Source organism: Pelobates fuscus, chromosome 6 (assembly GCF_036172605.1).
Source record: "Pelobates fuscus isolate aPelFus1 chromosome 6, aPelFus1.pri, whole genome shotgun sequence".
NCBI classification, from domain to species: Eukaryota; Metazoa; Chordata; class Amphibia; order Anura; family Pelobatidae; genus Pelobates; species Pelobates fuscus.
In genome coordinates, this window is record NC_086322.1 from 175,707,159 (window position 1) to 175,732,982 (window position 25,824).

Sequence of the window (25,824 nt, forward strand, 5' to 3'; positions counted from 1 at the left end):
CAACTATGCTGCGAGAGTTAGACAGGGGAGCTGCTGGGAAGGTAAGCAAGAGTGTTCGGGCCCCCCAGGGAATGCCAGATCCCCCCTCCCTGATCAGGTAGAAAGCAGGGAGGGGTTTTTAAAAAGTTTCATTTTTTAAAAGAAAATTTTAATGCTAAAAAAATAAACATGCCCCCACCTCCCACTCCCATTTTACACACTTAACTTACCTACACAAACACACACACACACACACTGCAGTCACTAATCAAATACTCTCACTGCATCCACTGGCATGCATATTTTGAGCATTTACCTTAATAAAACAAATTTTGCACAAAAAAAAATAAATTATAAACATGTTCAGTTAACAGTAGATTTGTGTAGAAATTGTTTGTTTTTAAAATGGTAAATGTACAGAATATTGGTATCGGCCTGAAAGTTCACAGATTAACGATATTGGCTCTAAATAATCAATATTAGTCGATTCCTATAATGTGTTATTTTTGGTTTTTACGGTTCTAAAAAAACAAAACAAAGAATACAAAATTAATTGTTGGAATTTGTATTCACGGTGTGTATGTATCATGGCATGGAATAGATGCTCAAAAATATATTTAAAAAAACAAACAAAAACAATCCCTCTATCAATAATACAAATGCTACAAATAAGCACTGTCAGTGACTAAAGTATTATAACTACGTACTTAATAGAATGGGTGTTAAATACGGATTAAACTTGATCAGGTTTATCACTATTGACAGACGGAAACAAAAATATCAAAAGCCTAATTTTCTAATTTAGGCAGTGTATTTGCATCCTACTATTCAGAAGCTATTTAATGAGGACCATTATCTTTCTGTTCTTGTACACTGTGGATTATAACTGCACCATATTACAAACAAAATCTGAGGACATCAAATGAGAAATTACACTTCCTTTTTCGCTGTCCAAGATCTTTTTAAGTTGTGAATTTGGTGAGCGCCAGCTGTGGAAATCCCTCCCCTCCACTTCTGGTTCTCTGATAGAGTCCGTGTTGTTGTGGCCATATGGTCAGTAGCTCCAACAAGTGGCTAGTATCACCATACTTGATGAGTAACTGTGGCTGCGTTCTAAATTTTATACCTCACACTAGAAACAGGTTTACAGAAGATAAAAATGGCCTATTTCTCCTATCCCTCTCGTTTTAATATACATGAAGAATAGCACAATGACTGAGTTCAAATGCAATGCATACATCCCTGTCATGCACTGCAACAAATTGTATAGTAGTTAATGGCACAAAGAAAAGACAACTCTATATGTTTTGTCACTATGGTAAAGCGGTGGGAGTTTAATTCCTATATGAAGTATCAGTATTTGTTGAGAAAGAGGAGTTGTTGAAAGAGTCACTGTGCATGGTCAACACTCTTCTAAAATGTTTACGTGATTGCCCTGCTTTAATGTGTCTTTTTACCCCACATGTTGTAAACTAAATATTTTACTAGAATAATCTGCATAGTGCATTTGTGCAATAATCTGCAACTGGCTTGCTCATACATGGTATGCATGACAAGTCTACTTCAAAAAGAATACAACCATGAGAATGTAACAGTGCTCCTACTTATAAAAGAGTAGTTTGGATAAAAAATACCTGACAAGGCTTCACTACAAGCACTGTGGGTTTGTGGTTTCTAAAACAATATAAATGAAACTGTACTGTTCTAACTTTACCAACAAGTTTACACTCTGCTAGAGAAAGGCATTTAGCTGCTTATCTGTGTGTATTTTTATACATAAACAAAAAAATACTACACTTACCTGAGAACAGAGAAGCATGACCAATTCCACTACCGAGCTGCTGGATTTCATGCAAACCAGGCCTAGAAATAACCAGAAAAAAGGTACACGCAAATTATTATACGTAGTTTACAGCTATGTAGACCGTGTATTACACACACTTTTAAGAGACCCATTCAGCATATGTTCCATTGATTTGTAATATCAGTATTGTATTCTTTCAGAGACTCATTACATATGCAGAAAAGGGAAATGATGTCTTGACCTTTGTTTTCTCCATTGCACTCCTTCCCTTCAGCCCCCTAGCTATCAATCAAGTTCCCATTTTGTTTGGTGCCAGAAGACATCCCGAACACTCTTATTAGTACTTTGACCCTTGACCCAACTGTAAACCTTTGCTGAAACTAAAAAAAAAGTTGATATTTTGATTGTTTACACACTCCTTTAACAAGGAGCACATTTTATTCCATGGTAGAAATGCAAAGTTAATTTAAACATTTCATTAAATAATCTACTAGAACGCCTCTTTGGATTGCAGCATAGTTTACAGGAACACTCCATATAATTATTTTCAACCATTTAGTAGATATGCCCCTCCTTCCACCAAAAAAACATGAGATAGATTCACACATTTTTTTTAATAATTGTTGGGTGTTACAAAAAAAGCAGTTGCAGAGCTAGTTTCTGCAGCATCTATCAGTCCCTGTTCCCCACACACACTTTTTTGTCCAGCGCAGACCTTCACATCTGTGCAGGATATTGTCGAATTATCATTGAAAAGCCTTAAGAACCAATCTTGCATGCGTGCAACTGGCCAATGATACATTTCACAATGAGCATTACAGTATTGAGAAATGCATGAATAGTGAGAGGTGAAATGGGTGCAGCCACTCGCTTTACATAGTTTAAAGTGAATAAGGCAGTAAACACTTCAGATTGTCTGATCAAAAGGGTTTTAGAAAAGGGCAGATTTCTTTATGGAAATAGGCCTGCTGGCTCAAGTAATTTAATAGTCAGCAGACTGAAATTCGCAAGGTGTTTGGAGTGTTCCTTGAAATGAGCAATCAAGGATGTAACTTACAAACATTTTACATGGGAGTATTAGCACTTTGGTTTATTCAGAATTAGAGTGTGCTAAACTTGAAAAGTACAAAGACACCCAACATATCTGTCGAGCAGCTCAACAATAGATTATTTATACTTGTAATATGTGTGGGGTTCTAGTCTCAGTCATGGGCTTCAGCACAGGAAAGAAAAAAAAATTCCTATGTGATCACATCTAAATGTTGCCATAAGCAATACTGTAAGTCTCATTTCCACTCTGCAGTCAATGCTTCCATATTCAATAATGGCTTGGCTTTTTGTCCTTAGGGATGCCTACTATGCAAATTTAGCCATTTAAAGAAAATGTTAATTTTCACTTTGCCCTTGATCCATAGAAAAGATCCACGACTTCTATCATTATGGGATGAGTTGTTTTTTTGTGTTTTTTTATTTTTATTTTTTTATTATAAAACACCAACAAGCTCAGCAACATTTTTTTAAATTTTTTTTTAAATAAAATAAATGAATGGGAATAGAGATAGAAGGGCTCTGTTCAGCCAATCATAAACTCTAGAGCGGACACTATTCTATGGACATTAGTGATGGATAGCCAGCCTGGCATGAATTCAAGAAATTATTGCTTAACGAACCATATTTATGCGACTTATTATATGATCTTTATTAAATGTGTTTTTTCACATTGTACAACTCATATTAGAGTTACAGGTTCAAGTATTAAAATTACACTCCATGCACCAACTCACTTCTTCCTCTCCTACTCAGAGACACCATATAGATACGAAGTGATTGACTTGCGAGTCTGGGATTGACACTCTCAGCCTATGACTGGCCACTCATAGCAATTAACAGTACACATGTATTTGTAGGTAAGACTAAGAGGATATGGTTATGCCACAGAACATCACATTTCCTTTGCAAAACTAAATAGATATTAAAGGAACACTAAGCACCAAAAAAACAACAACTTCAGCTTAATAGAGTGGTTTTGGTATACAACTTGTTGTGAACAAAATAATAGTTTAGTAAAATGTATATTTACTCTATGTAATCATGATCAGTATTATTCAGTGACTACTCAAAATGGCCCCCGGGAGTTACCCCCTCCATCGACTGACTACCTCGTGTTACAAGATGGTGCTGGAATCTGGGGGAGAAATTCATGATAAAAGCAATATCACACCCAGTAGGATGTACATTGAATGCATCACTTAACACCTAACCAATTATTAATGTATTCTTCTCTGTTATCTAAAATTATGCATATGATGTATTTCTGCTTTATAAGGGCATGACAACCCCCAGAATAAAGCATCAACCTGGAAACTTGTGTCTGGTGGGAAATTACTTCTGGAAGCGTGCACGCATATACTTATTAATTTGGACAGGGGCAGATGCACAAAATTATCAAACACTTGGTTTGATCCTTATCAAACTCATGAACCTCCAATCTCATTGCTAAAGTCTTTAAAATTGCTTGGTTCATGCAACCCTAGCCACACCTCTCCAGACAGACACATACAGACATACCTCCTGAAGAAGTCTAAATTTAAGCTTCCTTTCTTGCACAGTCTGTTTACATTTTGAGTTTCTCATCTCCTGCTAAATTAACAGCGTGCTAAAACCTGCTGCAGCCTCCTGCGTGTGAATAAAGTTCAAACAACAGGGCAAGAGTTAAAGCACTTCTAAAGAAAGCATACCGTGCTGATCTATACACCAAAATGACTTCATTTGGTATTTCAAGTGTCCCTTAAATGTGGGGGAAAGCATAACATGAATATAAAAACTTAAAACTCACCAAAGTTGCTTAAAGTGTTATGGGTGCAGAAATCTCTGTACCCTTAGCCATGCAATGTAAAACATTGTATTTTCAGATAAACTGCAATGTTTATATTGCAGGACGAAGACTGCCTCTAGTGGCTGTTTATCAGACAGCCACTAAAAGGCACTTCCTCAATCTGCATGCCATTTAAAGGCATTCTATGGTGTAAGGAATACAAAGTTGCAAAGAGCCTCCCCATTCATTTGATCCTTGGACAAGCCCAACCAGACAGAGCGAGACCTCAGCGCTGGAATCGGGTAAGTGTTTAAAGGGTTATTTAACCCGTTTATGGACATGGAGGGGTGGGGTTGTGGAGTCAGATGGATTATTCATTTCCCATCTTTAAACAAATGCTGAAATCAGCTTAGGAAAATTTATTTTTCAAATATTTCTTCTTTTCTTTTATTTATTATTTTTCAAATTTTTTGTTTTCCCTTATCTTTATTAGAAAATCTTAATTTTACATAGGTCTTTTTTTTTACCTCAGTCTCATGCAGCTTGACTTTTGAGCTGTAAAATTGAACTTTATTTTATTTTTCATTCATCTCCTGTCCTGGCTACTTGCTTTCCTGCTGCCGATTCCGCCTCTGGGCGGATGCAATGTATTCTCCGGCTGGAGTGTGTGGAATGTCTTGGTTATGCTGCACTTTGCCTATAGGGCTGTTTCCTATTACGTCATCAAAAATGGACCTGACAACAGGTAACGATGTGATGTCATTGGAAGGAGCCGAACAACCGATGGAAAGTGCACTCTTAAATGGCACTTTATTACTATGCTCTCATATGGTTGTGAGCTTTATTATCAGGTTGGTCCTTTATCTTATATTCTCCTAATATCGTTGCATAATAGGATAGTTAAAGGGACACTATAGTCACCTGAACAACTTTAGCTTAATTAAGCAGTTTTGGTGTATAGAACATGCCCCTGCAGCCTCACTGCTCAATCCTCTGCCATTTAAGAGTTAAATCCCTTTGTTTATGAACCCTATTCACACCTCCCTGCATGTGACTTGCACAGCCTTCCATAGGCCCTTTTTAGGCTCTCTTTATTGCAAGTTCTGTTTAATTACGATTTCCTTATCCCCTGCTATGTTAATAGCTTGCTAGACCCTGCAAGAGCCTCCTGAATGTGATTAAAGTTCAATTTAGAGATTGAGATACAATTATTTAAGGTAAATTACATCTGTTTGAAAGTGAAACCATTTTTTTTCATGCAGGCTCTGTCAATCATAGCCAGGGGAGGTGTGGCTAGGGCTGCGTAAACAGAAACAAAGTGATTTAACTCCTAAATGACAGTGAACTGAGCAGTGAAATTGCAGGGGAATGATCTATACACTAAAACTGCTTTATTTAGCTAAAGTAATTTAGGTGACTATAGTGTTCCTTTAATGGACTTGGGTATATTTACTCAGCTGTATTAAGCAATGTGATATCTATAGTGGCTGTTATATATGTTTCTGCTAAATTCTTAATTATTTGTAATTGCACTGTTTTTTCACTTTTTTTATTACAGGTACTGTATTTAAATGTCACTTCTGCACTGATGTGGTAGCTTGATAAGGAACCGGTAGGGTTAAAACATTGCTGCTTTTGACGCAATAAAGCGGCTATTTTTGTTATCCCGCAGTGCCTGAACCACTATATATTCTACATAACACTTCCAGTGACATTCACCCAGACAGCCACTAGAGGCTGTTTCATACACTCACAAATTGTTTTTATTTTATTTTTATTTTAACATTCGTCCATCCAGTCTCCCTACCTTCCTCTTTTTGCTCTGCTCACTCACGCACTGGTTATTGATGGCTGGGGCAAGTGACATCTCCCAGCATCACAGCAGGGAGCAATGCAAGAAGAGCAGGAAAATGACAACTACCTTGCCACCACCTCCATTCCACAGTCACTGAACAGACTGACAAACCTTGGCATTTTTTGAGCTCTGCTTTAAGGACACTATTATATTCCTAACACTAATGTTCCTTTAAAGTGCAATGGGTTTTGTTATAGTAACCCTTTCTGCAGGTAACCCTTGGTTAGAGTAAACTTTTCTGCTACTCAAAGCTTAAAAACAAAAGACAAAATAAAAATTAAAAATAAATTACTTCTCGAGTCATCGCCTAGGCCAACTTCGACCTAAAGCCTGAGCTTTCTCAGCTAAAGCCATGGAGGTAAGGGATGAAGAGTTGAGGAGGACAGAGGCTGTGAAAGGAAGGGGAGCATGTCCCATGGTTGTCAGGAGCTTGCATGCTCTGTGTGCTGGTGTTAAATGCTAATATTGCACGGAACTGAATTGGCAAACTGGCTAAGCATGCAGGCGGAGGTGGCGTTGCCCTTTCACAAGCCAAGGGGTTAGTCTCTCTCTGTGCAGCACATACAGACTCCAAGCACAATTAATAGAAATGGGGCTTCAGCTTATTCCTAGCTAAATACAAAACATAACCATAGCATAATATTGGTTTTAGCCAATGCAGCTGCAGGGACAATGAGAGCACTCATAGAACAATGTCAATGCACTTCACAAATGACTCCCCACTGCCCATTGGAGTGGTCTGGGTGCCAACTCCCACTACCCTTAACCCTGCAGGTGTAATTATTTCAGTTTTTATAAACTGCAATAATTACCTTTCAGGGTTAAATCCTCCTCTAGTGGATGTCTACTAGACAGCCACTAGAGGGCACTTCCGGGATTATAGCACAGATTTTCTGTGCTATAGCGTCGCTGGATGTCCTCACGCTATGTGAGGACCTCCAGCATCGCCAAAATCCCCATAGGAAAGCATTTTCAATGCTTTCCTATGGGGAGGTCTAATGCGCTTGCGCGGCATTGCCACGCATGCGCATTAGGTCTCCCCCATTGGCTGACGTGATGAATTGGAGGAGCGTGGGTGGACACAGAAGGAGCGGCGAGGGACATCGTCGCTGCCTCTGGTAAGTCACTGAAGAGGTTTTGACCCCTTCAGCAACTGGGGATGGGAGGGAGAGGGGACCTGCAGTGCCAAGAAAAGTGATTGTTTTCCTGGTACTGGAGAGTCCCTTTAATGAACTGCACAGTGTGTGTATAGTGTGTCCGTGTAGGCTTTTTAATGTAAACACTGCCTTTTCAGATAAAAGGCAGTGTTTACATTACTGCATAGGTACACCTATAGTGGCAGTCACGAGTGGCCACTAGAGATGCTTTTTGGGTCAATGCTGCATAATGTGCGTGAAGGCATACAGATACATTGTTTCAGTGCATCTCTATAAGCAGATGCTGATTGGCGCAGCACAGCATTTTGCAGTGCAAGCACAATAGTATCCCAATGCTTTCTATGGGAAAGCATTGGATTGGCTTAGGTCATCAAATTTGATTTCAGCCAAGGAGGTGTTGTGTGGTGGGGCCAGCCAATAGACCAGTGTGGCACTGGAAATAAGGTTTTTACACCTTTAACAGGGTAAAGGAGAGGGTTGGGTCATAAAAGGCACATTTAGAACTACAGTGTCAGGAATGCAAGCATGCATTGTGTAAGTATAATCTATAGATTAAGACCAGTGACATCCATAAAACAAAATTGATGACAAGGACATTTTAAGGCAGATATAAAAAGTTTTTATCTGGAGAGTCCTTTAAGAAATGTACAGATTAAAAGACATATCCCTTAAATTCGTGATGGTCACTTTCATGACACCATTGAGTATGCATCTTCAAGCCCATTAATATGTGCATCAGACATTGCCAAGAGACAACCGCGCTTGTAATTCTCTTATTTCTACTATGGACCAGTACTGGAACTTCACACCATACAGATATCCACTTTTGCCCAAGGACACAAATAACAGTAGGCGGCATCAATACTGCTATATATTCTGCATTTGTTTTATCATGCAACAATAATGTCTAATATGTAGATTGCTTAGATTGTGCATTAAATTGGGCTTCATGTGCAATTATAACTTATGCAATCTTGTCTACTTATACATTGTATTGAATATTAATAGATGGGTCTTGTTCTACATTCAAGCCAGCACAATATTAAGGTCTGTATGCAATTTACTTTGCGCAATAAATAATGGTGTTAAAACAATCTCAGTTAAAAATACATTTGTTTAAAAGGCATTTCTTAGGATTGCACACAAATCAAAAAAAAAAAAAGAAAGAGCATATAGATGTAACAAAACAAGAGAAAACTAGATTTTGATTACTATTACTCAGCCCCATAGGTTATCAGTCCATGTCACAACAAGATAGATTGATGAATACATCAAGTCTTATGTCTAGCAGTGCTGCCATCAGCTACCTACCACCCCCCTTAACAGTAACTATTTAATGTCTGAACAGAAATGCTTCTAAGACTATATACATGACACCAGGTTATCATCTAAAGCAGCGTTCCCCAATTAGTGTTCTACGGAACCCTAAGGTTCCGTGGCATTTAGGGCCACCGAATGGCTAACGCTAAACAAAGGTCCAGTCAGGCGCCACGGACGTCTAAGACCACGACCGAACCCCTGTTGTATGGGATGCAGGGAGGAAGTGACAGCACTTCCTACCAAACCGAGCATGCCAGTAAGCAGCCGCCTACCTGGCACACCATCTTCAGCCAGGAGCCTGCATCACTGAAGGAAGTCACCCACATGAATTAAAAAGGTAAGTTAACAGCAAATTTAACATATGCGTGTGGGTCACTAACCTGTGTCAGTGTGAGTATCTGTGTGTGCCAAGGTCAGTATGTGTATGTGTGTCAGTGTTTCCAGTGTTTCTGTCAGTGTGTGTGAGCGCATCTGTCAGTATGTGTATGTAGGTTTCTGTCAGTGTGTGTATGTGTGTGCCACAATATGCCAGTGTGTGTATGTGTGTGCCACAATATGCCAGTATCAAATACATACATACAGATACACAATGACACAAATACACACACCGGCACATACAAACACAGATCCACACACCTTGACACACCGATCCACCCACACACAGATTCACATAGCTTGACACAGTGTGTATCTGTGTGCCCGTGTGTACCAGTGTGAGTATCTGTGTACCAGTGAGTGTATCTGTCAGTGTGTGTACCACAATATGCCAGTGTATCTATGTGTCAGATCCACATACCTTGACACAGTATGTGTGCCAGTGTGTGTGTGTGTGTGTATCGGTGTGTCAAGTTGTGTATGTCTGTGTTTGTCAATCTTTCTTTTAAGGCACGTGTGAAGGGTACAGAAAAAAGAGAGGGAAATGCAAGGATTTTCACAGAGTAGGGTTAATATAGCAATAACACCGTTCGTTACATTTCCATGTTATCAATGCCTCATTTTTTTTTTATATTGATTTGTAATTCGCTTAATGTAAACTGAACATAAAGCAAGAATGGGTGATACATTAGCAGGTAGTCGTATGTTTGCAGTAGCTTTCAACATTAACACGTATGCACAGGTATATCTGCTTGCATTTATATTTCTATCGCTGTAACTAGCTCGCTCGGCATGCGTAAATTTGGTAAGAGATATTAGCTGGCAACATAGTAAAGGTGCATGTACTGTGCATGTAGGTTGAAGATCGTCGTGTTGGGGCATACAGTCACACATAGTATTATAGTACAAACAGGTATATTGTAAGCTTCTAATCACTTCTATGCGTGAGAAGGTGTATATAGATTTGTGTTTTCTAGCATGTTAACATGTAGATAGACCAACAGCCACCTAGTGAGTTGCAAACATGCTTAGGATGCCACATTAGATTGATTTAGCTAGCGCTTATAATCATGCTTGTTGAGCACTCAGCAAAGGGTTAATGGTCGTTAGAGAGATAGTAACAAAAAGGAAAGTCATACGATAAATTATAAAAAAAAAGTCAGTGTGTGGTACTTAAGACATATCGATTGTTCATCTTGTTGTCGGGGAGGGTGTTTGGTCAGATGGCAGTCTCTAGGGAAAGTTCAGCCAACCCCTGTCAGCGGCAAAGCCGTTACCCCGCCGGGTGTCAAGCTTCTGGGTGCCGATGTGGACATGTGAAGCAGGTCGGTCCCTTGAGTAGTCGTTCTCAGGAGCACTGTGGGCTTGCGGCTGGATTCCGCTTCGGGGCTCTTCGGCCACTTTCTGTGTGGATTCCCAACATGGTGAGAGTTGGTCTTCCGGGGGGTGGTGAGGCTGTGATGGGATAATCCCTGCTCAGGGGTAGTACGACTCACTGCTGGCTTTGGACTGCGTCTCCGAGGCCTACGGTGTGCGTTGCGTTGGTCCTTAGTTGCTGTGGTTTGTGAGCTTGGGTGCCGGCGTTAGAGGGACCCGGTACTATTTCCCGCTCTTTTGAGCTTCTGCTCCGAAGCAGCCTGGAGGCCTCTCTGGCGCTGCAAGGGTGGTTCCATTGTAAGGTGCGTCGGGAGGTCGGGCGTATCCACGCTGCTACCTCTCTCATCACCAGCCTGTAAGGTTGTCTCCGGGCTTTAAGTTGTGCCCAGAAATAGTTGTGTAGCCGGTCGATGAAAGCCCCTGTGTGTGCTCGGGTGGTTTGAGGCACGTGTGCTTGTTCCCAAGCCTCGTCTTCGCCGCCATCTTGGCTGGGCCTACGAGGTCCCGTTTGATTGAAGTTTGTGTCGCTTGGTCAGGTTTGTCTGTGGGGGTGATCGTCCCCAGCAAGGACCGGGATGTCCCCCACCGGTCCATACGGGGGGGGTAGCAGGGCTGTACTGGGCTTCTGCTTCGGAGCGTGTCCCGTGCCCGGAGAGTGGCCGTCTCCCCCGGTCTTCAGGTTCTGCTCCGGCATAGGCCGCATGGCCAGTATTAGTTTTTCCCGCGGTGCACCGGTGCCGGACAGGTGTGATTTTGTTCCTGATGCTGTTCTGCGTCTTGCACCGGTTCCCGTTTGCCACTAGTGCTGGTATTTCGGTCGGTAGTTTTGCACTTTTGTCTATTGCTGCAGGAGCTCTTAGGATGTGCGACCGGCCATGTTAGCGGTCAGGCCCCGCCCCTCGTATGTCTGTGTTTGTATGTGCCAGTTTGTGTGCATCGGTGTTTGCATGTGCCAGTGTGTGTATCTGTGTGTCAAGGTGTGTGTATATGACTAAGTGTCTGTGTGTGTTTGTTAATGTGTAAGTATGTATGTAGCAGTACATGTAGACATCCCAGCGAATCAAACACCAACAGAACACACACTCCTGTAAACACAAACAGGACATAAAAAGATACCCGATAACTCCAAAATTATATACAAACACCAATACTAGACACAAATGTACATCCACATTTAAAACACTACATCCAAATACACCTCTGCACGCAAATGCTAAGATTCCATACAAACACATCCCTGTATTAAAATGATAAAATTGCATACAAACATCAACTCTACACACAAAAACACACCTGCTACTAAGTACTGCAATCTGTTTACCAACTGTAGAAATTAATGTGTATACATAGTAAAAAAATAAAAAAATAAAAAAATTGGCCAAAAAAATAAGATCGTATGTTTTGCCAATTGAAAGGTTTACGCACAATGTTGATACACTATGTCAAAGGCTTCCACGGGAAAAATTAATTAGGAACCCCTGTTCTAAAGTGCTATATGTTCGTAATTTAAAGTGAATTCAAAGAGAATTTCATCTCTAAGGCTAAAGTAGCCGAACTGGACGGATAGGCAATTTGGAAAATTCTGCCAGTTCAGCTATAAAGTAAACTTTTTTTTTTTTTTTTTTTTTTAAAGAGCATGGAATGTCAAATGTACAATGCACCAGCAGTTTTGCTAGCAAATGTGTAGTCTGGGAGAAAACCACATAAAAAAAAAAAAAAATCATTAAAAACCCAATTCTTCGTAAAAGTGGATCAATCAAACTGTTAATAGCTCCTGACTGATTCCTCTCTTGCAACTGTCATTAGTCTAATACTATCCTTACCTTTTGTGTCACTTTACCCCACTCCCTCTAGCATGTAAGCGCATTGAGCAGGGCACTCAACCCCTCTGTTCCTGTGTGTCCAACTTGTCTGGTTACAACTACATGTTTGTTTGTCCACCCACTGTAAAGCGCTGCGGAATTTGTTGGCGCTATATAAATAACATGAAAAAAAAATTTATCCTCCCACTTTTCAATCAATTCTTCAGCATTAACGATGCAGAAGAATTTGTTGATAAAGAAGAGCATAAGACTTCCCACAGGTGCCCCCCCCCCCCCCCTCCCCTACTATGAATCCATACCAACCACACTACTACTAGTGCTAGTGCTGGTTAGGGGGTATAGCCAATGAGGTAAGAGTGTTGGCAACATGGAGGTGGTGTTCCAGGCTTAGAGAGGAGTCACTAAATTGGCAAATCATTGAAGAGCACAGGAGGAGTGAGGGTGGATTGAAGGTGGGTACTGCAGAAGAATAAAACTAATCTCTGTAATGAGATTCTGGCAGGGGTACAGAGGCAAAGGTAAGTGGTAACAGGTTACCTTTAAATGTTTAATTTCAACTTGAATTCTCTTTGAATTTCAAACAAATCTCACCTTAGTAAACCTTGCCTGTGTAGGAAAGTTGACTGTTTTTGCTGCAGAGAACTTCAGCAAAAAAAAAAAAAAAAAAATGTATATATACATACACACATACATACATACACATACATACATACATACATACACACACACACACACACACACAGTGAAAATAACAGTGAACTTGAATCATAGATTGTAGAACAGCTTTTGGCTACTTACTTGTCCCTTCAATGAGTAACTCTTGGCCATGGCTACCCAAAAGAGTGCGAGACAGAAATGGGGCAAAATCCACAAATATCTCCCTCAGGAGTGGGGCGGCTTTCTCCAGCGCGTGCTCCAATCGCTCTGTAATGCTAATGTGAGAAGACAGATTTTACCTTAAACTCTTCAAAGGTCAGAAAGGCAGCAAACTTTGAGAAGTAAAGAAAGTTTAATTGTGCATTCTGTCTTGTATGCTATAAATTTATTTTGAACCAAGAGGAAAGTTGCAATTGCTCTTCTATGAAACAATTTAGCAGGAACATCTGTAACTAGTGAGGCAAGCCTTGGAACGCAGCCCTTACATTAACAAATTTATTGTTGCAGGGATAAATAGCTAGAGCTAATAGTAAAACATTCAAAACTCACCTCATGTGTGAAGCAGAGTCCTGTGGCACAGACGCAACCGTTTGAACAGACGGCAGCTTTGAATTAGAGGAAGCACTGCCTGCAAAGAGAATGAATAAAAAAAAAATTATACTCCCGAAACCAGATACAATGTACATCAAGTAGCAGTTTAAGAGTGAATGAAAATATTTTAACATATGCTATAATAAAATCAGCAATGATCGATAATGAAAGGAGTTGAAAGAATATCAAGTGGCATAGTGGGTAAAAATATATATAAATAAGATAATTCAAAACAGGGTTGGCGAAAATTCAGCGTAAGGTTTGAAGAGTCCATTACTTTCTCATCATTGATAATTGGTTAATCGATATTACATTCAATGAATGCTTAACATATGGAAGAAGACATCTTTTAAATGAGCTCCATTTGCCACCTCACAAAGTTGGGCTCTTTTGATTGCATTGTGCAAAGCATTGATGTTTGAGGCTCTAGAGCTCAAATTAGATATTCTCTGTGTGGAAAGTTCTTTAAATAAACTGTTTCCTCAAAATGTTGAAATAGTTTCCAAATCATAGTCACTGAGGTTCCATTTCTTATACTTAAGTGGTGGGGGAAAGATCGTAGTATTAACATAATGGACTTGCCATTTTGAAAATAAAATTCCACTATTTTTACTTGTTCCTTCCTGAAATTACCCCTTAATCTCCCAATACTCCATTATATGTAAACTGGAGTAGTCCCAAAAGATTGCAAATTAGCAAATGTTGCACCCATTTACAAGAAAGGTAGCAGGGAGGAGTCAGACAACTATAGGCCAGTAAGCCTTAGTGGGGAAAGAAATGGAAACCATTTCCCCTTAGTGGGGAAAGAAATTGAAACCATGTCAAAGGATATGATTGTTGAACATCTAAATCACATGGATTTTAAGATCAGAGACATGGGTTTTCATCAGGGAGGTCACGCCAAACTAATCTTATTGATTGGGTAACTAAAATAATAGATCAGAGTGGTGCAGTAGACATTGCTTAACTAAATTTCAGTAATGCTTATCAATCTGCAATCTTTTTAGTTTGGATTCCAATATTGTTGAATGGGTAAGGTAGTGGCTAAGTGACAGGCAACCGAGGGTTGTAGTCAATGGAGCATTTTCGAAGTATGGTCTTTTTACCAGTGGGGTACCTCAGGGATCTGTACTTGGACTCATCTTCTGTAATACTTTTATTAGTGATATTGCAGAAGGTCTTGATGGTAAGGTATGTCTTTTTGCTGCGGATTCAAAGCTTTATAACTGTATTGATGTTCCAAGATGGATAAGCCAAATGGAAAATGATTAAGGTAAACTAGAAAAACGGTCAAAGCTGTGGCAGCTGAAATTTAATGTAGATAAGTGCAAGATAACGTATATTGGACGTAAAAACCGAAGGGCAGAGTACAGAATATTTGATAGAGTCCTAACCTCAACATCTGAGGAAAGGGATTTAGGAGAAGTTCTTTCAGATGACTTAAAGGTAGGCAGACGGTGTAATAGAGCAGCAGGAAATGCTAGCAGAATGCTTGGTTGTATAGGGAGAGGTATTAGCAGTAGAAAGAGGGAAGTGCTCATGCCATTGTACAGAACACTGGTGAGACCTCACTTGGAGTATTGTACGCAGTACTGGAGACCGTATCTCCAGAAGGATATTGATCATTTGGAAAGAGTTCAGAGAAGGGCTACTAAACTGGTTTATGGATTACAGGATAAAACGTACAAGGAAAGGTTAAAGGAACTTAACATGTATAGCTTGGAGGAAAGACTAGACAGGGGGGATATGATAGAAACATTTAAATACATAAAGGGAATCAACACAGTAAAGGAGGAGACTGTATCTAAAATAAAAAATCTACCACAACAAAGTCTTAAATTAGAGGGGCAAAGTATTTAAAATAATATCATGAAGTATTACTTTACTAAGAGGGTAGTGGATGCAACGATTAGCTTTCCAGTTGAAGTGATCTTGGTTAACACAGTGAAGGAGTTTAAGCATGCGTGGGATAGGCATAAGGCCTAAAGAGTATTTAGAAAATTGGGAAGACTAGATGGGGAGAATGGTTCTTATATGCCTTCACATCTAGGTTTCTATATTTACCTGCAACCAAAAAAAAAATGTAACTACTAACAAATAAGTTATCTACCTGTCAAATCCTACTCCAAATTTTGTTTGCCTCATTACAAGACAAGAGTTTGCATTTTGCTCCCAAAATCATGAAATATATTTATCATTTGTTTTTGAAACATCTATTTTTCAAGAAAATGCTGTAATGTACATGTGTTTTCAAGCAGACAAGGGGATAAAATAAAGACATTTGCGATGTCGTGCATTTTGTTAAAAATGCGATTTTGGTAGTCTCCACGGGCAAGTCTTGATTACATCTACAAATGCACATGTGGATAATAAGCACAGTAGCCAGTTCAAACATGTGGAATCAAACTGACTTATCTCTCTTATCCTTTCACTGATAAACTGGCTCCTTCAAACTGACAGTTTTACAGACACTCACAAGAACATAAAAGAAAATGCAAATAGATCATCTGTCTAGCACCCTTCTGTGCAGAGCTTATTGTACATTCAGAGTCCCCAAGGTTTGAGACAAATAATGTCTGTTGCAATAAAGTATCATTTAAGACATTTCCCTCTTCTGCAGTCTCATGAAAGCAGCTTATGGATTTTTATTTTCATCAAATTACAATAAGGCAATTTAAATCAATTAAACTCACCTTTAAAACCATAACTTTTGAAGATTCAAATAGATTTTAATGCACAACAGATCACCTGTTTCATTGAAGAACCATTTTTTTTTTTTAATGGCACGCTGACAATAAGTGCCAGTGCTCTATCAATTCATCAAAGTATGATTACTTGATAAATATCCTTCTAAAGTAATATGTTTTTAAACCAATGGGTCCTTGCTAGGACACATAAACCATCCCATTTTACTGTTTTACTTTTCCTCCTTTCTAGTACATAAACACAAAGATTCTGAGATCTTTAAAAATAGGAGCACTAAAATAGAAAAGGTTAAAGAAAAATAAGGGATTTGGATACTCTAAAGTAAGACACTTGGGAGATATGCTGTTAATTTATTGGTTTTAGCCCTATGCTGACCACTCTGACTCATCTATTGTAAATCCAGCTTGAATTAGAGGCATTTTTTTTTTTTTTTGAGTACGGTAACGTTGAAAAGATTTAATGGAATAATACCATTAAATTATGTTTACCATGATAAATAATATTTTGGCCCATTACAATTCATATAGTTTGCATATAGTGCATGCATTTTACCATGTGACAAATAAAAAAAACACACATATATATATATATATATATATATATATATATATATATATATATACATACACACACATACATACACACACGTGATCACGCTATTTTAATTAGTGAAGCTACTAAACTCAAATCTGATGTATTTGTTGTGCTACCCTTACTGGCATTGCCAGGAAGTAAATCAATGTTTACGGAACAAATTAAACATTGCATTTGGTATGGAAAACTATGTGTTGATGGGATTGTGGTCATGAGAACCTCAGTTTAGAATCATTTAATCCAGAATAATTTATGGCTAGTCATGAAAGACTGTCTCTTTATGTCTGTCTCACTAGAACAAAATAGCACATTTGTAGAACATTAAATGGACAAATATTCGGACATTGTTTTAGCAGTGACATCATGGGTGGTTATATTTGTGCTACAATTATTTTAATTAGCGGTCCAAATAGTTTTGGCATTTTTAGTATTCTGCACACAGTGCTGCAGGCTATCAGGTCAGATTAAAACGACACTTTTATTGCCAATATTGCCAGACGTTCTGGAAGTTGTACAGGTACACATTACATAATTTGTGTTAACAGTCTGGGTTTCATTCACCCAAAAACAGCAACACACTATATACAAAGTTCAAAAGTTCCTAGAGAGTAGGAATGCCAAAAACATTACCTGTTTTATTAATAACTAGAATACCTCCCATAAAAATAAAAAAAAAAATCATTCTGTGTATATGGTTTTTCCCTACACTACAAATTCAACAAAAGCATATATAATGAAATAAAATGCATTCCTGGAATGCATACACAAAAACTAAGGTTTACCGAGCAGATGCACAAAACATTTCTTCTGCTTCTTCTTCTTATTATTATTATGGGCATTTATATAGTGCCAACAGATTCCATAGTGCTTTACAATATTATATTGTATACATGAAGACTAGATCTCACTCCGTTCCGTTGGAAACCTGTTCTAAAGTGATCTACTGTAGTAATATCTGCTATTCTCCAATCTTTGCAGCTCTGTATTCACCTTTTAGAACATTTTACCATAGCAGGAGTTTGAGAGCCAAGTAAACCTGCCAAGCAACTAACTTTCGATCAGTACCCTAGAGCAGTCACACACAAAAACTGAGCTGGATATGCATATCCAGAGTAAGCAGAAAGTGCCTTCAAAGTTTAGAAACCTAGTGAAAGTGCCAAGGCACATTATAGTTCATTCGCCAGAACCCAATATTTTCAAGAGACAGAGCAATATTAATGTCACACTGGCAGTATGCAGAATTAACGCCTGACAATTACACAAACTGGAGACCTATATTCATAAAAGGGACGTGGCTTGGGGTGAGTCCTAAAAGCCCCTACTGGCACTATTTAATTGTTAGAGAAACACCTCCAATTATACAGTGTCACTTGAATGCACCTCATGTGGAATTACACAGCAAAAGTAGTATTTTTTTTTCCTGTGGGTGCAGGATTTTAATGCATAGGCTGAAGGGTAAATATAGCATGGCTTGAGGTTTATACAGCAGGTGCGAAGTTTAAAAGACATTCATCTAATACTTAATTCAATGAAACATTTGGTGTCACAATGTGATTTTCAGAACACATTATGGTTTAGGGTTACAGTTAGGGCATGGTGTAGGATGGTTTTCAGAGGGCATGATGGGAATGTGTGCAGTGATCGTTCATGACTAGATCACTTGCGGGAGAAATAGCTACTCTGAGATTACCTCCAACAACCTTACACCGAACAAGCGTAGTGAACCCTTAAAGACCACCAATGATTTAATCTCAAAATCCACCTGTGTGCCTACAGAGCTTGAAATTGTATGCCTTGCTATGGCACAATATAGGACAATTTTGCTGAATATATAATATAATAAAATATATATTGAGCAATGCAACAAAAATTTGCATACAAAGCAATCACAGTACCATGGGATTGGACCTAGTTACATAATAATGCAAATGTGCAATATATCCAAATATAAATTAAAGGACCCTGATAGGCACCCAGACCACTTCAGTTTAATGAAGTGGTCTGGGTGCCAGGTCCATCATATGGCCATCATGTTTACATATGGGTTAATCCAGCCTCTCATTGACAGCCTCTAGAGGTGCTTCCACGCTTCTCCCTGTGATTTTCACAGTGAGAAGACGCCAGCATCCATAGGAAAGCCTTGAGTATGCTTTCCTATGGACTGACTGAATGCGCGCGCGTGACTCTTGCCGCGTATGCGCATTCAGCCGATGACGACCGAAGGAGTAGGAGAGTCCCCAGTGCTGGAGAAAGGCGAGTTTGTTTTCCTAGCACTATAGTGGTCCTTTAAGACACAAGTGGACATTAACTTACCAGAAGATTCTCCATCAGCTTCTGCAGGTTGGGATGGATCCACTGATGAAACCACGCTGACTGCACTTGTGACAGTACTTGCATTAGCTGGAGAAGGGGAGACAGATTTTTTTGGTGCTATGACAACACTCCTGAGGAAAGAACACATAAGAAAAAGATTGTTACAAGGATACTGACTGCATGTGAAATTGTTTTTTTTTCCCTTAATCTTACTTATGTTCACTGGCATGGGCTTAATGAAAAAAAAAATGTAATGTGAAAAACATAAGTGGAAAAACTTGCATTTTACCTCCTAAAACTATAGATGGATGGCATATATCTTGTTATACCACTACTGATGGTACACTTCATCCAAACACTATTGAAGGTCTAGCACAACCTTGAAAATATGAACAACAGGATTGTGAAAGTATTACAGAAAACTACTGCAATGTAATATTTGTAAAAAAAAAAAAAACTAATTTAATGACAAACATGACAGCCAAAAAAAAAACAAAAAAAAAACCACCACATCAACCAAGTGAATATTGTGAAAAAAGGCACCAACAATAACTAGACTATGGGAAGCACACTGACATTTTCTGTTGCCTACACTTGGCTAGTTGTATGACTTTACACCAAAAATTCAAAACTCAATTTTTTTAAAAAATATTAATGGGATTAAAACGTAAGCAAATAAAATGGCTTCCGTAATTATATATGGTCATTGTGACGAAAGGAACCTCGTTACTGGTTCATGGAGGGGCCTGCTGGCCAGACTCTTGCCTTAGGAATATGGGCCCTGCAATATACCTTGCCCAATGCACTTTAAAAGGCTCTGTTCATGTGAAGTATGTACTTTTGTACTCCAGACAGTTAGCACTAATTCTCTGGAACCATTTTGGGCATGGGACCATGTGCACGGTCGGTCAAAAAATAAGACTTCCAGGAAATTCCTGAAACCGTGAACTGATCTGGGTGAGCTATCAGGGGATTTGTTGTGTAAACATTTTTAAATTTAAAAAAGTTTTTTTTCTGCCGGGAGATAATTGGGTTAATACAGTATCGGACTCAATTATCTCACAGGCAGAGGGGTGGGTTTGCATGTTTGTTATGGAAGTGTCATACATTTAATTACTGTTCTGACTGGTTTGTAAGATTTTTGTCCCTGTCCCCAACAAGGTCCATGTGGGCCTACACCTTACTTAGGGGCTTGCATAAAAGGCCAGCTGTGACTTCCATTAAAGAGAATGCTTTACCCCTTCATGAAGTCTTGGCTCATGTTTGGGTGGATTGGAGAACTATTCTCTGGGTATTGCTATATCACAATACTCCCCTAAATATCTTCTCTCTCTCTTCTAAGAGCTGTTCCCGCTACGCTCTCTGGACTAGGAGAGGTCTACCCACTGGAAACTGGATCCTGGTCTTGGGTCCAGGGTGGCGAGACCCCAACCAAGCTGTGGCGGTTCTTGGTGTTTACGGTGGTTATGGTATTCCAGTGCAGTGATTATGGTACTCGCAAGTACTAGGAAGCAGCGATAGACTGAGGTACCCGGTTGGGGTGCCAGGCGGTCCGTCACAGTCATATAAAAAAATATATATATATATTTTTTTAAAAGTCACATGTCTATTCTATTCATTTAGGTTCTGAATGGGATGCACAAAGCACACAAACATCTGTACAGGAGGGAGAAGTAAACACCGCCTGTGAGATCATGTTTTGGAAGGGTTTGTCTAAAGCTGTAGCAACATGTGCATGTCACTGTAGCTTCAATGAAAAGAATGAAGGAAGACAGGGAAAGGGTAGCACTGTGCCATACAAGCTATAAAAGGGCAAATGTAATGATGACATTTCATTTTAAACCTCCAATTGAAAGATCCAGTGTACACAATAATTGTCAATCCATCTGACAAAAAAATGGAAAATTAATTCAGAGCATTTAAACAAAGATTTCGATATGATTTAATACAAAGAACAAGGTAATTTTCAAGACATACACATACAACATAATATTTATGTGTGATCTAAATTATGCTGAAATCAAGAGACACATACAAATGAATACACACACGTAAAACAATTGACATCTTGCTTTCTCCATACATGCATTTTTCATGATATTTTTGCTTAAAAGGTAACTAGGCTGTATCAGTAGACACCACAAATCAAATCTGTTCTCAAGGCCAGCAAAGTTGATTATAACATTGTCCTCTGAGACACCTTGATTCTTGATGACATGCAAGGCTTCGTTTCCTCATACAAACCCCATTTCCTTAATACACAAGTCATTGTACCATGACAAGTGAATAAAGCAATGGCCAATTATTCGCCAGAAACCTTCTCCGCCATTAGGAACTTAATCCCATAAATCAGATAGCTCTTTTTATGCAATGTCAAAGTGGAGTTTCCACCAGGCTGCAAAATTCTAAATTAAGCTACATTTTAACAATCCACTGTCATCTTTAAAAGTAATGTATCTTTTAAGGATCTTGTGTGAGAATGGCTGGTATTTCAAACCCGGGCCTGCATCACTTCTGACAGGACAAGGGTGAAAAGACCAGCGGCTATAAATATTCTCAGGCATAAGGTCAGTGTGTTATTAGTCCCAATTATGCTGAACTGTAAGAAGGCTTTGTGGTGCAGATAATTAATGCCTGCTGAATGAGCACAGCACAACAGACTTTAGTAGGCCAAGCCACAGCCAACAAAATGCCTTTTTCCCCACTACACAACTATTAGAACACATACATTCTTTACCGCAGCTAGGAAAATGAATTCAGATTAAAAATAATTATATTATTTATAACAGTCGGTTTTCCAAATTTCTTTCTTGTAAATTCTTTCCTTTGACTGGATGGAGATCAATATATCTCTATAGAAGATGTAAGAGTATAAAAGAAACTGATTTCCAAAAAATTGTATTATTGATTACTTCAGTTTATGAAACACACACACATATATATTATATACATACACTCATATACTTATACAAAGCTCCAATTTTATACTCGCCACAAGCCAGTGAAAATTTAGCTAGAAATATACCCACAGTGAGTGTGCCATCACATTTTTAAGCGCTAAATACTTACGCGTAGTAGTGTGTGTGTACACACGTATATTTGTGAGATATTTAAAAATTACATTAAAGGGTTACTCGCACTCTGCCATGACCACTTCTGCTTTTAGAACTGGTCATGGTGGTAGGAATCTGTACATGTAGAGTTTCTGCTTGAAACGCTGCACATATAGTACCTTTGTGCCATGGGTTAGTTATACATTACTAAAGCAGCCCAATCTGTGCATAAAAAATATCTGTCGTCAGGGACGGGGACCGACCGCCATGCAGACAAGACGCACATGAAGAGAGCTCCTGACAAGTGAAACCAAACGACTGAAAATAACGATTTTCTACCTAAGAAAACAAGCTCTTATGCGGCTGGAGTAACTATACATTCACAGGAGACATTTCCTACGGCGTCTCTTCACCTGACCGGCGGTCGAAACCTGAAGCTTCTTTGGGGCCTGCTTGCGGGAGCGGCTGGGGAGATACGGCCGGTCTCCCCGCTGCCAGCATTGGAGCACAGAGAGGCAGAAGGGGCTCTTGATTCTCCTCCCCCCCCCTGCCGTTGAGGGTCATCGCGGCACCAGCGCACCGGCTACAGCTTCCCATTAAGCCCAAGCGACTAAACTGGCGCCCAAACGGGGGCGTCAGGGCCTAACCAAGATGGCGGAGCAGGTACAGAGCAGGAAGAAGCACTCGCCTCCCAAGCCGCCCCAGCACACAACAGAGTTTTTCTACAGGCTCTGTTCCTACACCTGTGGACGAAGCTTAAGGCAAGGAGACAACCCTTCAGACGGGCAGCGAAAGCGGTGGCGGCGTGGATCCGCCCAGCGACCCGCCGCGGCCTGCGGTGGAACCCCGCACGTGGCTCCAACATAGCCTCCCGACAGGACAACACACACAACCCCAAACTCGAGCATGGAACCTGCAGGAGTACCCGACCTGCCTACCAACAAGGGGCCCCAGCAACAGCCATCCCGCACAGCGCAACCCGGCACAGGGGGACTAGCAGAGCCGACAGCAATAAAAGTCACACCGCAGCAGGGTTGGTGTCTGATCGGCAAAAAAAAAAAAAAAGAATAATCCACGGTCAATCGGAACGAGAGCACCGAGGGCGCAACCGCCTGACCGCGACAGCACAACCACCGGCACCCCACCAAAAGAGCGAGCCACCCCCGGGCAAGGCACCCCCAAGATGGACGCAACAGAACACTCGGCAGTATAGGCTGAAAGGGGAAGCTTTACAAGTGTATGATGCTGGACTCTAGCCTCTGCCTCAGGCAAATCATGAGACATGGCTACCGATAGCAACATATGACAGGGTCAGGCCAGCTGTATATTCTCTAGGCCTCTTACACTCTAGACAAACGCCAACAAGCCTAATTGAAACGGACCCGCTTTTATATGACCTATTTTTATGTTTTTCTATTATGCCATTTATTTAATCTTTGTTTTCTTCTCTCTGCTCGGTCTGCTGTATATACACTTGGTGTCTCATGCATGTTTAACCCACGTATTCCTAGAATGTAACCACGGAAACTTCACGCGGCCACTAACACACACACAGGAATTAGACACCAAGCACGTCAATAGCGACACATTGTTTAAAGCAGAGGGAGGTCCAGCTAGCTTGCTTACTTATGCTTGATCTGAGCCTTCCATTATGTTAAGCTAAGAGCAAGGCGAAATGGGCATACTCGGATGACTAGCTAGTACCAGGGAATGCTATTACAGGGAGATGGGCTAATATGTTTGGGTCATATAAAATTAAGCAGGTCCCCCTGGCAGACTACTTTGGGATAATAAGTTGAATCCCTAATAGCAACTGACTAACACTTCACTCTCCGATATGTAAAAATTAAGCATGTAACTAACAGCCCTGATCCTACAGTTCCTATACGAAATCTGCAAATGCTCCTGCTAATGCTTAACCCTTTACGTTCTAGAACAGTTTGTAATAGTTTGTTTCTCATGATAAGATACTATAAAAATGTGCTAGCCAATCACATGCCATAACAGGTCAATGTTCATGACAAGCCTGCAGTTGCTGTTGTGGCGCTGCAAGACTAACTGTATGTTCTTTAATATGCACAAGAAAAATAAAGAATTTAAAAAAATATATATATCTGTCGTCAACTAGCACTGTAAGCTGGCAACACACATTATCAGCTTCTACCCTTGCAGGCCAGTGCAGCGACCCCTCACTACCGTCCTCCTTTCTGTATTAGAGTCCTCCCTAGCATTTTCTCTTTTAAATATTCCCTCCCCAGCATAGAGCTTGCACAACACAAAAAGTAATAAAGACATTTTAAATGTTTCTTCAGTTTGTAAATGTACTTCATAATTGTTTGAGTTTTGCTTTGATAAATGTAGCCTTGGCATGTTTGTAACGGGCAATCTAAATCTTTCTAAATCCTAGAACTACGCATAATGTTCATACAAACAGCATAACTATGGGATAAAAATTAGGCTACCATGTGTCTTTATCAATGCCATAAATGCAGATTTGTCTTCCCATAAATGTTGCCATTTAGTGATGTGAAAATAAGCAAAGCGCTAATTTTAAACCCAATAACTAATTAATTTGAAACATTTAATAACATTTAAAAAAAAAAAAGTACAAACAATGAGAAAAGAAAACAAAAAATAGTTGTGTTAACAGTTTACATTTGTAATTCCACTTTAGAAGTCATCAATATGGTTGATGCAGGGTTATCAATGATTATAAAAGCTACCACAGGTACAGAAGTTGTATTTGCTCTGTGTGAGTCACAGGTATCAGAGCGGTAGCACAAGTTGAATAAGGCTGCAGACTAGATATGAAGTGCTACTATGTCATCAGTTTCATCATGCTGTTTAGATAAATGAACACCAGTTATGTGGGGCTAAATCAGCATCATAAAACGGAATACCAGATAGGCAGATATCCATTTTTCCGGCTTTGTTTGCTTAGCACACATTTCATAATGTTCCCTACAATTCCATTCTAAATGTACATGCAGAATTCTTCCACCAAGGAATACGTTGACCCTTTACAAATTTCCATCCCTTTCTTTAGTCCATTAAAAGGAAGTGAATGAAGACAACTCTGGAATTTCAGTAATTTGCTATCTCTGCAGAGAGCACTAGAGGATCAGCAATGCTACAGACTGCATTTTTATTAATATAAATTTCTGGCACTCACTTATCACAAAGCTGGATCTTGACAAAATATAATGGGGACAGCGCTGGCATGTGAAGTAAAACGCACACCTTGTCTGCAGCAGCCCCTTCTATTGGCAGTATTTCAATAGAGCTTCACTAGCGTAGCTGTTACTGTATATTATCCAGCTATGGTTGGAAAGTAGATAATCCTTAAGATATGAGGAGAGTTTTGATTTCTGACAAAGCATTCCAGAGATAAATACAGGATCAGAG

At 39.6% G+C, this 25,824-nt stretch overlaps 1 protein-coding gene across 2 annotated transcripts in view; it reads right to left on the reverse strand.

The window, feature by feature from the left end:
* Nucleotides 1-25,824, reverse strand: part of LRBA (LPS responsive beige-like anchor protein) — a 619,335-nt gene that overhangs the window by 448,782 nt on the left and 144,729 nt on the right. For both annotated transcript variants that reach the window (XM_063458500.1, XM_063458501.1), the window contains exons 30-33: nt 19,367-19,497; nt 13,712-13,790; nt 13,304-13,437; nt 1,781-1,842 (exon numbers count right to left, since the gene is read on the reverse strand). In XM_063458500.1, the coding sequence (XP_063314570.1) occupies nt 1,781-1,842; nt 13,304-13,437; nt 13,712-13,790; nt 19,367-19,497 (406 nt within the window). The remainder of the gene's footprint in view (nt 1-1,780; nt 1,843-13,303; nt 13,438-13,711; nt 13,791-19,366; nt 19,498-25,824) is intronic.